The sequence below is a fragment of the Myzus persicae genome, unplaced genomic scaffold (genome assembly GCF_001856785.1).
Source record: "Myzus persicae strain clone G006 unplaced genomic scaffold, MPER_G0061.0, whole genome shotgun sequence".
Taxonomy (NCBI): domain Eukaryota; kingdom Metazoa; phylum Arthropoda; class Insecta; order Hemiptera; family Aphididae; genus Myzus; species Myzus persicae.
The window spans coordinates 422,331-440,896 of NW_019104211.1; the positions used below are offsets into that span (position 1 = coordinate 422,331).

The following is an 18,566-nucleotide window of genomic DNA, read 5'->3' on the forward strand; positions in this document are numbered from 1 at the left end:
CTATCTAATTATTATGGTTACAATTAATAATGACATGCATTTTTAAATTTTCGAATTCGAAAGATCGCCGATTATGTCGTAAAATTGATCTATATCGACTGAAAGATCTCTCAACTTCGACTGATGTTATAGGACAATATTGCACGTTGACTATGTCTGAAGGAGAAAGTTCTACAGTATTATTTTGTACTTTTTTAAACATGGGCAAGTCTGTATTAATAAATAATAAATCGTAAATGAAAAAATTATCGAAATATCGAAATATGTAGGAAAAATGGAATTATTGAGAAATATGTAAAAACATGTACTTATGGCAAAATATGTAAAAATATGTAAAATAAAATATAGTTCATTTTATTGGAAATCCCTTGAAACGAATTTATCACTTACCTAAATTAATTTATCAAGTCACAGTAAAAATATGTATTTACATATAAATCCGAGCCCTAATGATAACAATATTTCATTTATTGGAGTTCGTACAGATGGGTCTAACCACGGTGCTGTGAAAATTTTTTCGACTGAAAAATTCAAAGTAGTAATAAATATTAAATTCTTAAACATACCTATATTATATTAATCAAATACCCGTGTACCTAATTAAAATTATTAATAAAAACTAATTTTTTACCAAATGTATCATATACCTATGATAATATTATGAATTTCTGTATTAAGTATTCATACATAGTTTAGTATATAAAATGTCTTGTTAATTAAATAAATATTAACTATGCAATCAGAGTTTTTATATTATGTACTCTTTTCTAAAAGACACAGGGTGGTAACCCTACTTGAAACCATTTTTCATATCATCGCCACAGGATTCTACTTAAGTAGTACAAAAAAATATCAGAGATTTGAAATATGATCTTTAAGTCTACTTAAAAATTCTAAAAAATCAGAATTTGAAAATATGTACTATTAAAGAAAAATTGGGGGTGAGCTTAAAAAATCATTCTGTATAAAAAGGAAAATAATTAGTTGTTTTATGAAATGCGCACACACGAAAAATTATAATAGGTACCTACCAAGTAATAATTTAATAAAACGAGCTATCATTTAAATCCGGGGCTATCGACTATTGAGCCAATACCTAATAAAAACTAATACATTTAAAATAGGAATTATAATTAACCCTAAGAACATTTAAATTTAATATTAATTATGATAATCAGATAAAATTGGGTAGGTACCTAACCTCACCTATACAGATATTTTGTATTTTTGTTTATTTATAAGTGTGTTGGATGGTCTCTGATCGGTGACAATTATTAATATAGACCACTTTCTATATAGGTACCTACTTGCCGTTACTAATTATATAGGTAATACGAAATACGAATACTACCTACTTGTAACATGTAACTATAGGTACCTACTCAAATATTTACTATTTCACTATTTTCTTACCCAGTTATTGTTGAACAATTCAGTATTATTAAACATTTCTAAAATAATAGGACGATTTTTCATCTGTATTAATGTTGTTAATCCAGTCATTAGTAATACTAGTATCTGCAAAACGTATAACATATAAAATTGTGCCCTGTATATAATAATATATAAATGTAGTTACGTCTAATATTGTAAATAATCTATATTTTATTCTGAATTATTAAACATAAACATACAGGATATATATTATAGCGGATCACAAATTAAAAGAACTACCCATTTTCTCCTACAAGCAGTAGACTCCCTTTTCAGATGGTCTTCAAATACTGGTTTCAGCTTCTCTCCCATCAAAACTCAGTTCATCATATTCAACTAAAAGAATAAGGACCCTTAACCGACAATAAACTTCAAGAATACACAGCTCTTTTTACGAAAAATATTCGAATCCTTGGCCTCATCTTCAACCACAAACTTACCTGGTGACCTCACCTCAAAAAATTTTAAATTGCCAATCAGGAATAAAGACGATCAAAATACTTGGAAACAACACCCGTGAATCCGACACAAAGAGTCTTATCACAATGTACAAGTCCCCAATACTTTCAACAATTGACTACGGAATTGTATATAATCTACAACTCGGCTCAAGATAAAGTCCCAGGTACTCTAGACCCCATCCACAACCGAGGCATTCGTCTAGCCACAGGAGCCTTCAACACGAGTCCCGTAAATCGTCTCCTATTCTAAAGTATGCAACTAAAATTAAAAATTTGTCCTCTGACAGTCCAACCGGTATTGTCCGAGTTGCGGTCGCAATAGACGAATTGCGGTCTTAATAATATTGAAGGTAAAATTAACATCTTAATTGCAGTCAGTATCCGGTTAACGATTAATGGTTACACTACGTTTTTAGATTGACTTTTCTCCCTCCAGATGAAGTGGGAAATGTGTTTTTAGATTTAATCGCCGAACAACCTATAGATTCAAGAGTTACTGAATTTAGTGACTATTTAGTCGATGATTATATTGGCAATGATGCTACTTTTCCAACCACACTCTAGGCAGCTTTGAACAATGATGTTTGGAGAACGAATAATGGAAGTGAAGCGTTCAATTCTAAGTTCAAAACTGAGAACCGATCGCAACATCCCAACATATTTGAATTTTTGAAATGTGTCAAAAATATTCAGATTGATACATATTCAAAAATCAATTCAGTAGATTTGGAAACTAATAAAAAAAGCGAGTGCATAAATCAGAAATTTACTAAAAATAAAATACAACAGTATTTTAAAAAACAAATTGACTCGCTGACATTTGTGAAATGTGTATTATACAAATATGAACCGGTTTAATATTACAAATGTAAATATATAATTATTTTAAAACCTAATAATTATTAATCATATTTTTTTTACCGCAACTAGGATTTTTACCTATTTTGATATTTTACCTGTTTTGATCCCGACCGCAACTCGGATTTTTTTTTTACCTGTTATAATCTCGACCGCAACTCGGTATCAACCGTCCAACCACATTACCACTAATACCTTTCAAAATTAATTACCCACCACCCACTCAAACCACAATATTCAAAAACTAAAAATCAATTAGTAAAAACCTATCATTCCAAACACAAACACTAAATAAAATCCGGCCTTCTCTTCCCTCTTGGCTCTGGTCAACAACCATCAATACCCAACTGACTGAATTCTGCAAATAAATACGGACAATTCAATGTTGTCCTCTCGTCCAAATGTACTCACACCTAAAATGGCTGCGTCTCAATGACTTCGGGTTCAAATGGCCGCGTCCATTTTTGTCCTTGTTCGTAAGAGAAGAGGGAAGCAATCTTTACCCGAGCGCCCCGAACCAAAATAGGCTCCTCACATCTAACCCACGCTCACCTCACTACAAGAGAACCAGCACCAATAATATGTGATACATGCAATGAAACACTAACAATAGATCACATTGTTATTTGTTGCAAATTGTAACAAATACACTGAAGCCCTCAAGATCCTCAACAACCCTCTCAAACTTCACCCAGTACGCAACGAAGAGAAAACGACCGCAATCATCACATTTTTCCGAATTATAAACTTACGCCACTAATTATAGTTCTTAAACATGTCAATATTTGTATACACTATCTCTTTTTAAATTTAATGTATATTAGTTTGGGAGTTTACCAATTGCGCTTAAAATGACCTTTTAACATACCAATTGCGCTCTGTCTTTTTTGGGTTGATAGACCAATTGCGCTCAGTTGTTTTCAGGGTTTATAATATTTTTACAATAAACGTTAATATTAATAATAATTGTACAATATAAATCTATACCAAATTATACACATAGATACAAGTCAATAATACATAATTAATAATATACATAAAAATATAAAAATATAATTACAATTTATGTTTCCATTTAATGTTTTTTATATTTTACTGTAATAATAAGAAACTGGTTTTAAAAATTCTTTGCTAGTAATTTTTCCGGATTTGTATTTCTCAATAATAGATTCTATGGCCACTTTTTTCACTAAATATGCTCGGTTTGGTGTATATTTATCTTCTTCAGTACTGTTTATTGCAGTATAGGTAAGTGTTGGTTTGTGTTTCTATAATTGCTTTTAAAAAGACAAAAATATTTGGATGTGAGGAATAAAAATTTGATGAAAACCTTCACATGCATTGGTTAGGTTAGGTTACGTACGTTCAAAGCTTATTGTATTCGATGCCCACAGTATGGGAGGGAATGTAGAGGTTGATGATATATCATTTTCAACGATATAGTCAGTGAATTTAGTAATATTTGAATTCGTTGGCTAAATTGTCATTAATTCATTTATAAAAACATCCTCCACTTCATAGTGTGGAAAAAGTGACAAGCCAAAAATTAAATGTAGCCATTTTCCTATTTCAGAATCTATGTTTTTATACTCAGCTTATAGTCCATATCTTTGGATATTCCTCCACTAAGCTTGTGTGAAATGAAACCTACAACCTACCAGAGTTATTGAAGGCCAAACTTTTTAAACAGCAAAATGAATCGCTTGTTCAAAATTGGCAACGACTGTTTTTGGACTAAAATAAAGGTTAAAAGTTGCACATTTACTGTGTATATTCATATGTAACTTTTTCCGCCGTGTAGTAACTTACATATTATGCCCATGCAAAAATAAGGAACCTACAATATAAGTAGCGCAATTGGTGTACTGACCTAAAATTTAAGCGGCGCAATTGGTATACTGACCTAAAATTTAAGCGGCGCAATTGGTATACTGACCTAAAATTTAAGCGGCGCAATTGGTATACTGACCTAAAATACAAATATTGTTTTAGGCGCAACTGGTCCATGCCCATTAGTTTATATCTCCTTCTTTAATACCTAGTTAATACAGGCTAAAAACTTTTGTTGTGGAAGCCTAAATAAACTATAAGAAAAAAAAGGAATATCAATTATTCACCATGCTGCATAATAATATTATTATAAGTGAGCCTAACGAAATACGCCTCTAAAAATTAGAATTGCCTAACTAGGTTAGTAACTACTAAGTATAAATACTATAAGTACTTACTGATACTACTAGATTCAAATTTATGTTAAAAAATCCAAACGCCGTTATTTCATCCAATTCCGAAATTGAAATTTGGTTCATAAATAATTTTATCTATTCGAAGAATTGCAAAAAATGTAGGTATTATTCTAAATAAAATTATCAGAATACATTTTACCTGGTTTTTTATGCCAACTGGTAAATTTGAAATCCGATTTGACCTTAAATACGATATGATTTTCTTCTTCTATAAAAATGTATGTACAATATTATCATATAATGTAAAGTAAATAGTTAATTATTTAAATGATTATTAATTATTTATCTAAACGTTTGAGGGTTATAATGTGGATTAGGTATACTTAAGAACATTTCGTATCATGAGTCCGACGTGTGTTTCTGTAAGAAATAAATATTATTTTCAGCAATAACTTTTTAGATTTTGAACAGGTTTATGAACGCATTGGTTTTACCATAATACATGTTTTCATTCGTCCAGCTTCACCTGTTTGTAACTATTTTAATTTGACATTAAACTTTAAGGATGGTTTACTCTGGAAATTTGAATACAGTTGGTATCTACTTTTTTGGGTATAGGGGGATCTAAGGTAAAAACATTAATTTATAAATGTGGGAAAGTGTCGAGTGAGTGAGTGACTATAATGGCGAATGGGTGTGTTAAACTGTTAAATACTTAAACTTGATTCAAAAATATATCATACAAAAAACGATTCTGAGCGTAACGAATGAATGTATTGCATTTACAATAACGTTTGTTTTTTGGTCATCAACAGTAAAAATGTTCCGATTTTCAACATTAGCATAATATCTGATGGTAAATAAATGATAAATAAATCTAGTTAGTACTTTTGAGAGGTCAATATTGAAAATTCCCAAAAGTTATTAATATCAATTGATATAAAAAAAAACGGTAATTTATTATATAGATAAAAACTAATTTTTGAAAACTCGAGACCTAGGCTCTTGAAATTTTCAACAAATATTTATATTAGAATTTTCCATGTATGGTAACATTTTCAAGACTTTTTGAGCTGTTAATAGCGTAAAAATTTTTTAGAATTTTGTACATTTTTTTAAAAATAATTTTCGATAAAAACTTTTTCACTGAGTAAAACAGTTTAGAAATTTAGAAAGCGAAGGATCCTCATAAAATACTCTAATAACTGATCAAAAATATTAAAAATACATAGACAAGATTATGTTTTATATGCATATAAATTCATACATTCATCAAAATCCTGAAAATTTGCCAATTATTTTTCAGTTGAAAATTCATTAAGTTTTTCTTTTCCACAACTGTCTACCTTGTAGACCGGAAAGTAACATACGTTTTATAGGATTTTAAAATTAAAATTGAATTTAAACATTTTTACGATATTAGATTTTTGCCTGTAATTAACGAATTTTCATCATGGCATCAATCGATTTTTGATATTTTGTTGTAATTTAATTCACAAACGAACAACCATAGACACTCGAAATGTTCATCAAATATTTATACTATTAACATTGTCTATAGGTTTATACTTGGTAAAATGATCGAACTATTTTAACTGTTTTCGGGTCATTTATAGTCATGTAACATTTTTAAATTTTGTAAATTAATGGTCTCTTAAAAATATTCATTTTATTATTAGTAAGTACCAATAATTACGGTAAGTTGTTGTAAATTTGACAAAAACAATGCATTTATAATATTATAAATATTTAATTAATATAATAGAGTTTATTTGTATCGTATTATATTATTGTTATTAACCTTTGAGGCAATACCAGCTAGCTTACCACAAAATAGTGTGAGAAGGTACATAGTGTAAACATAGGTAAAAACTTAAAATAAATAAACTTCTATAATATTCTTAAAGTCAAGGACTTTATTAAATTGTGTCAAGGAAATAAAACTAGGCAAATAATATAATACAGTGAAACCTTTGAATAGCGGACACTCTTGGTCGCCGAAATTTTGTCCGCTATTTAGAGGAAAACATTTTTTTCAATAAATAAATAAATTCAATAATTTTATTTTATATTATTTTTACATTAATTAAATACACGATAAAAATAAAAACTATCTAACATTTCTGAAAAAAAATCTGTTACTTTAGTTTGTTTACTAATTGCAGGCGTAATTATTTCGTGTGTTAAGGCATTTTTTAATGGGACTATGTTTGAGTACAATGAACTATTCAGTATTCTGTATCTCGAGAGAAGAAATATATTTACGTATGCCTTTTACTGCTAGCAATGCCAAAGCGTTCGTATATTGGCATCATAAACACAACTAAACGCACATAGGACAATGCATTAGTTACAAAATTACATTGACACAATAAAGTGACTGAACGGAAAAGATAAGATTTTCATATACAGTTTAATAATGTACACATAAGATAACTTAATAATTGAGGTTTTAATTCAGGTATTCCAAAATAATTCTTAATTTAAGATAAAATTTATTAATATCAGTGTCATAAAAGTGTCCGTTATTTAGAGTGTCCTGGATTTAGAGGTTTTATTATACATAAATAGTGAAAATGTCCCCGTCCCCGAAAAAACGTCCGCTATTTGGAGGAGTCCGCTATTTAGAGGTGTCCGTTAAGGGAGGGTTCACTGTATTAGGATCGTATGGAAATTGTATCGTACGTCGATAATTAATTAGTATCTACAATATTACTGTTCATTTTACCTTTTCGTTTATCCACGAAGCTGCAACGATGATTGACAACATAAATATTACTATTTGTAATTTAAAAAAGTGTAATGGTAAACTGCGTATAATAATTTCTAATACATTTAGTGGTACGAATTCATGCTTAATGGTTATATAAAATGTATACATCATATCAATAAAATTGAATACAAAGAAGATCAAAAGCATTAAACCGTAACCCAAATTGAATATTTTTAGGATTTCAGATAGCTCAGCGTGTAACATTCTAATGTTTTCCATCAACATAACTATTTCAAGATTAGTCCATTTACCGGGAACGGCGATTAATCCAACAGGAAGGCATTTCCATAAATTATTTATTGTTTGAAATCTGTGACCAATATTGATGAGATAAAAAGATACTGTAACAATAACCACATAGTCGGTAATATATGGTACACCAAAAAAATATACGGTAACAATGTAAATGTCGACTTTCCTCGGTGGCCATACGTAAATATCATACAGTTCAAATCCAATAAAATATATGCATAATGAAATAATAATATAATTCCAATTTATTTTACTTAGTGACCATTGGCGATCCTCCAATATTACCGTCGAAAGTAATTTAATTTTTTGATCAAATTCTATGATGGCATTGATCAATCTAAAAAATGTAAAAACATCAAAAATATATACCAAAATATTTATATCAAGTTTTAAAATGTAATGCATAATTATAAGTAATTTAAAAATAAATAAAAGTAGTTTTATCAATCTCACTTTATCGTCCATTTTTCTGATATTCTTCCTGCAATAATGACTGCCCAAAATTTAATTAAACGATATTCATTTATGTAATAAAATGCATTCGCGGTGTGAACGATGTAAGTACATATTAATAACACAATCATACGCAAAATTTCAAGTAATGAGAAATATGATGAGTTTATATTTTTGATTAGGAATCCATCAGGTTCCAAAGTATATGAAACGTCAATTAACCCTAAAATCTTGCCTAAACTTAAAATCGGCCTGAGGTTTGTTTTGAAAACAGTCGACATTTCAGTATTATTTTTTCTAGGTAACTAGCTCAGAAGGAAAATGAAATTATTGATTGAAAAAAGTAAATATTTTAAAATTAAAATTATAACAGGCGTTTTAAACGATGATTTAAATAATAGATAGGTGGGCTCCGAATTAAAATGTATGAAATTATGTATTATTTATTCAAATATCGGCATCCTACAATTACGTATAAATGTATAATATGATGATTAATATTTTATATTAAGTTCATGTTTGTACATTTAATTATATTACTAAATAATTGAGCGTAGGTAGGTAATCATTTTAGAACAAAAATCACATTTTTGGATACATGGATACAATCATATTAACTATTTAATTAATATAAAAATGGTTAAGTTCAGTTATATTCACATTTTAAAGATAACTGTACTGACTGAAAAGGGAATAGTGTTTATTTTGGCCCGCCCATATAATTGACTATAATAAAACCATTGATTTTAGAATATAATAATAATTTATTCTAAAATCAATGATATAACGCATTTGTATACATTATACCCAAGGTTAGGTTACATAACCGTGGTATGTAGTATGATATTATCAATGTTGTAATTAACCTTTGTGTAAATAAATCTTTATTACAGCTTTTAAAATTGTTGTTATCATATCACATTCATACAGTGACTTGAGACGAATTTTACACTCGGCAAATTTCTAATACAATTTTATACCAATTGGATAATTAATCTATGAAATTGTATCATAATATTAGATACAATTGTGTAATGTGAAATCGGGCTATATTACTTCAGTGATTTCATACTGCCGTCTATTGGTTGGAATTTATTTATTGAAAATATTAACTCAATTCATAAATCAATATTATAATATAGATTTGAAGGTCCGAAGAGGAGAAAATATTGTCACGGGATTAAGGAGTGTGAAGTAAAAACTATTTAGCATACGAATAGACATATAATAATATTGAGTGCAACGAATTATTTTAATCTTATTTCCAGTTGTTCAGCATTCAATGTTTAATGTTTATGCTTGACTACATTATTGCACAACCCTTATTTACACCTCGGACGCATTGTTGTCGGAGACTATAAAGCAATTACAATTGAAAGTCCGAACATTTTTACCCAACAATGATTCTATAGTGAACGTAATATTAAATATAGACGACGAACTAACAAATTTAATTTCAGAGACAATAACTGTGAAAAGGGATAAAAAAAACGTTGATGGTATAAATTATACTATACACCTATATCGATAGATATTAGCGAAGTAAAAACTTAATTGTCATCATTAGAAACTACTAGAGAGTGATATACTATAAAATAACAAATAATAATATTCATTCTTTATACTTCTGGAAACACATATTATATAAGTACCTATACTATGAGTAATTCTTTCGTTTAGGAAAAGCTGAAAAATCAATTTTAAGTACCTACAACTTACAAGGCACTTAAAAGTGAATCGAAATTCTCGAAAGTAATATAATATGCCGTGCAAAATATTAATACAATTTTTGAAATTTTACATGAACGGTCAAGCCCAGTTTGAAAGATAGCAAGATGGTCATTCTCCTACAAAATCCAGGTCGTACAATAATTTGAAAAAACGATTTTCCCTCTTTTTTGTGGTTAAAACTTACATTTTAGTAATTTTATTTTTGCAAATATGTTATTTACCATTACCAATCGGCAATCATATTAACTTTCTATCTTAGTTTTGAAATTCACTCGGAAATCATTTTGTCGGAAAATTCAAAATCAAGTAAGAAAATTATAGAAATTACCAGAAACAGTTCTTAAGCCAGCACCCATAAGATAAAAAAAAAAATTAACATTTTTAGGATAAACTCGTTTGACTACACTCAGTGCGTTCCTTAAGAGAAACTGATACCTACTATGTATCATTGTAGAGGTAAGATATACTTAAACTTCGATTGAAATCTAGGAAATTATAGTAGAGTTTTACTTAGTCTTAAGCTTTAGCTTAAGTTGATATCGAATATCTGCCCTGAGACCTGAGAGGATGTCAGCGCAATATTAGTTTTCTCTTTCAGACCCAACACAGATAATATTTTTGAAAGTATGATATAATATCGGTTTTTTATTTTGATTTGCATTATACTTTGTATTCCAGTTTCAAAATAAAATGAAAAGATTTTCTTGAAAGCAGATCTTTATTTCCCGTAACTTATATCAAAAGCCTTAAAATTTTAAATGACAGTTTTTAAAATTACCTAATAAAAAAAAGGTTAGGTTAGACCCATTTTTTATAGGCTATAGGTTTATAGACATTATATTATATTATATGGTTGAGCAATGGTTTAATAAGGGGTACAGTATTCGTAGTCGTGTGTACCCTTGATATATTTTTTTTGAATACATAATATAGGTATGTTGTATGTAGATGAGACGGTGGATAATCGGGAATACACATATTTTCTATAGGCTATAGGTTATATTCTAATATATTATATTCTATAATATATTCTATAATTATATTCTAATGTCTATAAACCTAAAGCCTATAGAAAATATGAGTATTCTGAATTATCCACGAGCGGATTATCCATCGTCTCGTCTACATACCTGTATGTATTCAAAAAAAATATATCAAGGGTACACCAGACTACGAATACTGTACCCCTTACTAAACCTTAGCTCAACGATACAAATTAAATGCTCTCTACTCCTATACCCAGCAATAATACGACCGTTAGTAACCTACGCATGCCCTGTATGGGCAGATGCCTCAAAAACAAAAATTACAAACCCTTCAAAATAAATTCTTAAAAATAGCCCTAAAAGCCCCGTGGTTCATGAGAAACAAACAACTACACAATGACACGGGCCTACCACACCTATCTACCCGGATAACACGACAATTTTCACGAAAAACTTTTTACGGAGTAACGGAGCACTTCACTGCAAAATCGGTAGAAGATTCGCCAATCTAAGACTTAACACTTAAACCTCGGCTATCACAGGATATCCTTCTAGAACCCAAAGATGACACTTCATTCTCAGATTCTGACTTAGATTTATAAGCTAACCAAAATAATTCATTGTAATTTTGTAAATTTTTGTACACATAATATTGTAATCATATTAATCGTAAATCGTAAGTTAGGTTATACTGTACCTAACATTGTAAAAATACCTGATGTAGTGATGTATTGACACAATTAAATTAATAAATAAATAAAAAAATATACATATGTACATTGTACATACATATATTTATATTGTAAATCATTATCGGTTTAATTGGGTGATAATTTGTGATATCCGATTACTCGACAACGACGTAAAATACAATACGCTTATTAATTTATAATTTTTATTTATGGAAATAAAAAAAATTTAATTTCCAACTTAATTTTTATTATTTTTTTAATTTTGCGGATTATCCGCGAAATTCGTTTATCCGTGGATGTCCTGCCACCCTATTCCGCGGATAATCGAGAGCACACTGTATTAGATTTTATGAATACTAGGTGCATGTAACTATATTTGAACATTTACTTATAAGAGGATTTTAACTATTTTCTTACCCAGTCTTTGAGATTCAGTATTATTTAACATCTGTAAAATAGCAGGTTGATTTTTCATCTATATTAATGTTGTTACTCCAGTCATTATTAATACCAGTATCTGTAAGACATGAATATAATATGTTAATTTTTATAATTTATAGAATTGTGTTTAAATGTATTTTACTATTTTAGTCTAATATTGCAAGTAATCAATACATCATTAAATACCGAAATATTCCACCTTAAAAGTAGTTTTATTAATCTCACTTAATATTTGAATATGATGAGTTTATATTTTTAATTAGTAATCCATCCGGTTCCAAAGTACATGAAATGTTAATTAACTCTAAAATCTTGCCTAAAAATAAAATAGGCCCGAGGGTCCAGTTTTGAAAACAGTCGACATTTTGATATTAGGTTTTCTACGTAACTAGCACAGAAGGGAAATTGAATTATTGACTATAAAAAGAAAATATTTTAAAATTAAAATTATTACAGTCATACCTAACTCATAATAAACGATGATTTACATATTAAATAGGTAAGTACCTAACTAAGTTTATGAAAATATTATTAATTCAAACATTGAAATTATAAAATTACTTATATGATAGATGATAATCAATATTTCATACTTAGTTCATGTTTGTACATTTAATTATATTACTAAAAATATGACAAAATAACGAATTTGTTTGCATTGTAACTAGTCACTATCTACCTATATGTTACAATGATTTTATTCTTTTAAGTTTATGACTTTTATAAAATAAAACATATATTTTATTTCATTTTTTTAAGAGTATTAACATTTCTTATAATTTTAAATTTATTTATAATTTATGTTTTTGAAGTGTTTGTAAGATGTAATAGATTATTACCATAAGTTTCTTTTAGTAAATATCTATAAGGTATAACATATAGCAATTAACACCAAAATGATTTTACTACGTAACATTTCAATCACGACAAATTTAAGAATTCAATATTAATAGGATAAGATGCCACACACATGTCACAATTTTATTTAAAGCAGTAAATATTTCCTTTTGTCCATCTTCTAGGGTAGATAATATTCAATATAACATTTACCTACTTTAAATTAAAGTTGTAAAATCAAAAACTAGCATAACTTTCAAATGCCCACATAATAAATAAAACAAGCATATACAGATTAGATACTTTCCTACTTTTGTTTTTTACTTACTAGGCATAGTATCTTTATAATTAACTCTTTTTACAATAAAACATATGCGCGTTATTAAAAAAACTCAGACAATGGCTTTAGAAAATTCTTGCTTATGACTTATGAGTTATGATCAACACAACCTACCAATTGCCAAAACTAGACTTGGTATGGTAAAATTAACATTGATTATATGTTATTATTATAAATATTTATTATATAATATATTTTATTATATACCTATTATCATTGTACCTACTAACCTACTTAATGTATTATTTTAGTTATACTATTGTTCTATGGTTATACTAAATATTTTTTTATAATTTTTATTATAATATGCACAGTAATTATTATGGTATTATCGGTGTATTGTTTTGATCAGCCTTGGGTGTTTGTAGCAATATTATATTGTTTGTTGCCACAAAAAGGAACGTAATATGAAAAAAAATATATAGGAAAACCTAGGATCCATTTCTTAGATTTATAAAATGTTATACTTAAATATGCAGAATAATATGAATACCACACTAAATTATTGGGCTTTTTCAAGTTCTGACGGCAGATAATAAATAACCGATAGGTTCGAAAAAACAGGAGAATATTATATTTATTGCTCAAAATTTCTAAATACAATAATTTGACAGTTATTTATTAATCTGTTGAATTTTAGATAAGTAATATAGGCTGACCCCTGAATCATTTTTCGTTTACAATAACTTTATATCATTGGTTTCAAATTTAACACACTACACATCCATTCCAATGACCCTTCTAACCTCTGTACAATAGAGCTGAGTTCCCACTTTCAGACTTTTTTTACTTTTCACTTCCAAAGTAGAAACTAGATTTTACTGTTGAAAAATTTACCGAAGTAAATAATTGAAGTATTTTTACTAAGGTGATGAGACAAAAAAAAAAACTATAATAAAAAAAATAAATCATTTGTAAAATAAATACATTTATTGCTTTTCTCTAAATCTAAAATGTTTTTGCCAATAATCAAATTTTCTAGTCCAAAATCTAAACTCCAAATTTATAGGATACTCTAAACCAATATCCAAGGTGATACAACTTTGAGGCTCAGCTAAAAATCAAACTGAAACAATATTCAAAGTATTTAAAATCATAACATTTAACAAAATAACAAATGCTTTACTCTTCATCTCTAACTTAACCCATCATAATTTAATTAATTGAGAATAAAGCAGTAATTATTTTCTTATTTATAAACAATTTTGCTCTTGACAATAAAACCACCACAATTCATTTACAAATATCCTCGCACTTCCTGGAAATCCTCGACCCTCGTCGCAGACTCAAAAGACAGCATTGTAGTAGTGATATTTTATTTAACATTCCCCAATTCTAACATTTTAATTTCAAACCAAGTGTTTCTAATGAGTGGCTTTTTATTTAAGGAGCTATTATAATTATATTTAATGTTTTTCTTTCATCGTATATTCAAATAACATGAATCTGCAAACATATATTCTGGAGTGGGCAACTCAAAGTTATTAGAGAGGCAATTTTTAGAAGATTAAAATCTAGCAGCCAGAGAAGTTTAGGAAGTTTAGGAAGTAAAAAAAAAGGGGTCACACAAAACATATATTTTAATTTGTGTTAAATAGATTATGGAGTATTGATGATATACTTTAAAATTGTATGATGTAGGCAGCCAGTTGCCCGCCCCTGTTATAAGGTAAAAAATAACATACTATATAATATTATATATAAATGTTTAATTTATTTTATTAGTCATATAAAAACAAGTCTGTTAGTTACATTCTTTATGCAATTAAATTTATTAACTTGAATTTTAAATAAATTTATTCGCAAATAAAAAGCACAAGTTTATTCCCTAGAACATTGAGTACATATTAAATTACATATAAACCATTTACATTTTAGTATATTTTTAGTTACACAGCCTCAAATGTTAAAAAAGTATCAATTTCCACAAAAATTGTAAATTAAAAGGTATTAAAAAAAATACATAATATAACATGTTTATTCATTTATGCATTTTTTGAGCTTTAGATGCAGTACTTATTGAAGATTTTATAGCTGGACCAATGGAGCGATTGAATATGGTACTAGTTATAGATAGAACAGGTGCAAATAGTTTCAATCTTTAAGTAAAGAACAGTATTAGTAACATTTGAAAATAGTATATTGTATACAAGGTGATTTTTTAAGCATCCTCACCCCATTTTCATGCTTAAATTATGCATATATTCAAATTCTGATTTTTGGAATTTTTAAGTGTAGTTAAATACGATATTTTTGTGTACTTAAATTTTTCACAATTCAACATTTAAGGATTATCTTGTGGCGATACCAACTTTTGTTTTTCAAATGACAACCTATATGTTTTAAAGCAAAATATGATTCAGATAATTTTTCTGAAAATGTTGACGTATTGTAATCAAAAATTGAGCGAAAACTTCCTCAGTTATTCTTCTTTGCATACTAAGGAATAAGGATAATAGATATAAAATATTTGTCAATAATTACTACCTAACCAAATTATAATTATTATTACTATCCTTATTCCTTAGTATGTAAAGAAGAATAACTAAGAAAGTTTTTGTTCAAATTTCGATTACAATAGGCCAACATTTTCAGAAAAATTATCCGAATCATATTTTGTTTTGAAAAATATAGGTTGTCATTTGAAAAACAAAAGTTGGTATCGCCACAGGATAATCTTTAAATGTTGTGAAAAATCTAAGTACACAAAAATATCGTATTTAACTACACTTCAAAATTCCAAAAATCAGAATTTGAATACATGCATAATTTAAGCATAAAAATGGGGTAAACATGCTTAAAAAATCAACATGTATAATATTTTATATTAATGAAAACTACTCTCACCTAAATATTTTAATTTTAGACGGACTAACTTCATTAGCACTGATAATAAACACAGGAAATAGAATTGAAAATAGACAACCGCTAGAGACAAAAAAAAATAGCGTTAAGTAAAATATTAAATTATTTTAGAAAATAAAAGTAATGAAATATTTACCTAATAATATATGATTCTGGCAAAGATGTGATAACTGCTAGTGGAAGTCCAAATCCAAGAAAATATGGCCAACAGTTTTCAATGATAGATAATCTTGAGTTTAGTTCCATACCCATATTACACCATTTATATTCAAATGAGTATAATGAATAAAGTAATGATAAATGCAAAATACTGAGAACATTGCTAAGAATTGTTGATGGCACCATACTTACTAAATAACTCTAAAATACACATTATTCAAAAGATAATAACTTGAATAGAAATATTGACTTACTTGAATGAGAAATAAGAACTGAACGACTATACTGAACGAAAAGTCTGCTATCACTTTACTAATTCGTGTCAACTGTTGTGGATCACCTTTTTTTTGTTTATACGCTATGTCTGCGATATCCTAAACAAACCCTATATTATAGTTAAGTATACAACCAAGTATAAAATTATTTAGAATATTTATGTATAAATATATATTACTTGAAACCATAGACTGTTAATTATTTTGCTCAGCAAAAATATTGGTAAGATCCATACAGCTCCAAATGTCCATGACAATAGTGATCGGGTCCATAACCAAATATTTTCATTAAAATGTCCAAATGTTATTGACATTATGTAGCCTAAAGAAGGTAGAATAACATATTCAAATATAACTATACTTAAACAAAATATTCCACCATTTAATGTACAACATTGAATTATTCGTTGTAACATTTTTTGATCTCTGAAAAAAAAGATAATCAACAAATTTAAAATTAATATTTTTTATTCATTTATTAAATAACACATCATAATTATTATAATATTATAAATTATTATTCATTATTCTAAGCCATAGGTACAATATATTAATGATCATTTGAAAAAAAAATTATTTTCAAACTACAGATGAATGATACATTTCAGATAGGACAATGAATTTATAATTTAGTTACATCATTTATTTGTCATATATTATATAAAACTTATCAGAACTTATCAATAAGAATCATAATGGAGTGAATGGAACAATAAAATTGGAATATATTATGCTTTTTTATGGTGTGCAAAACCTAATTAACTGTACAAATAAACATTCAACTATATTCAATAGGTAACAATTCTTAATATTGATAAATTAAATAATACTTTACAGATTAATAACACAATAATTTAGGAACTTTTTAATATTGTGAACAATTTATCAGGCATTATATAATAAGAAATATATACAGATAACCCAATCTAGATTTTAGTAAGTACTATAAGTAGTGTTTTTTATAATTTATAATTTTTTTACATACTTTGGTGAGTTAACTGGTCTGCCAACTTTCTTTGAACGCTTGTTTTGCACAAACAATACAGTGACACCTTTGAAACTGTCCATAACACCCTTGCACACCGTTCTGGATAATGCCTGTAAAATGAATATTATGCTGTTAGTTTCAAAGAAGTATCTAGAGGAATACATTTATGTATACGGCAGATCACCAGTTAATAACTCACTGGTATATCATCCATTTTCGAAATAGATCTGTAGGTGATTGTCCAAATTTAGAAAACAATAATAATTATGATGAATAAATGGAGCACCAGAAATAAAAATCTGTTGCGTTAGCAAGGACAGTGGAACCTTTATATTATTATTGAAATATCGACATAGTTATTATTTAAAATTATGATCGATCTTGTTTATAGCACTTGGCAGCAAAATATTCAGTGTATCAGCTAATTTTTCTTGACGTCCGACAACTTTTTTTCTACTTTAAATTTGTACATTGTATTACATTATTTTATGCATTAAATATTAATGCATTATTTAATTATTATTTCATTCGTTATCACTTATAATCACTAAATACTAGTCGTAATCACCATGAATCACGGACTTACACAAGGTGTATCGAAACATTCGAAACCTTAGATCATAACACAGATATAGATATACAATATTTAATATAATTCATCTGTGATCAAAATATATCAATAGTAATATACACCTTGTTTTTTACCTTATAAATACATATATTAATATGATCTAAGTTTTTTATCGTTTGGTCTTATCGCAAAGTAGATAATGGGTCTTACAATCACGAAAATAGATAATAATTACGCACATCAAATATCAATCCAGCGCTGCCA

At 27.8% G+C, this 18,566-nt stretch overlaps 2 protein-coding genes across 2 annotated transcripts in view; both read right to left on the reverse strand.

The window, feature by feature from the left end:
* LOC111040078 overlaps window positions 1–8,764 on the reverse strand; it is an 11,239-nt gene extending 2,475 nt beyond the window's left edge. The window contains exons 1-5 of the mRNA XM_022323808.1: window positions 8,418–8,764; window positions 7,668–8,301; window positions 5,139–5,207; window positions 4,982–5,074; window positions 1,414–1,518 (exon numbers count right to left, since the gene is read on the reverse strand). Coding sequence (XP_022179500.1) covers window positions 1,414–1,518; window positions 4,982–5,074; window positions 5,139–5,207; window positions 7,668–8,301; window positions 8,418–8,698 — 1,182 coding nt within the window. The 5' untranslated portion in view covers window positions 8,699–8,764. The remainder of the gene's footprint in view (window positions 1–1,413; window positions 1,519–4,981; window positions 5,075–5,138; window positions 5,208–7,667; window positions 8,302–8,417) is intronic.
* A 6,428-nt stretch (window positions 8,765–15,192) lies between these two features.
* Window positions 15,193–18,454, reverse strand: LOC111040037 (etoposide-induced protein 2.4 homolog). Its single transcript, XM_022323726.1, has 7 exons — window positions 17,931–18,454; window positions 17,729–17,841; window positions 16,923–17,169; window positions 16,723–16,842; window positions 16,446–16,669; window positions 16,292–16,372; window positions 15,193–15,543 (listed from the first exon to the last, which is right to left on the reverse strand). The coding sequence occupies exons 1-7, from the start codon at window positions 17,943–17,945 to the stop codon at window positions 15,426–15,428; spliced, it is 918 nt and encodes a 305-aa protein (XP_022179418.1). The 5' UTR covers window positions 17,946–18,454; the 3' UTR covers window positions 15,193–15,425.
* Between the last annotated feature and the right edge of the window lie 112 nt (window positions 18,455–18,566).

What these genes read in the sequence shown, in the direction of transcription:
- LOC111040037 (XM_022323726.1), bottom strand. An exon ending in AGTTCTTATTTCTCATTCAA is followed by an intron (nt 16,670 to 16,722) that starts GTAAGTCAATAT and finishes TGTGTATTTTAG; the next exon opens with AGTTATTTAGTAAGTATGGT. An exon ending in CCAGAATCATATATTATTAG is followed by an intron (nt 16,373 to 16,445) that starts GTAAATATTTCA and finishes TTTTGTCTCTAG; the next exon opens with CGGTTGTCTATTTTCAATTC.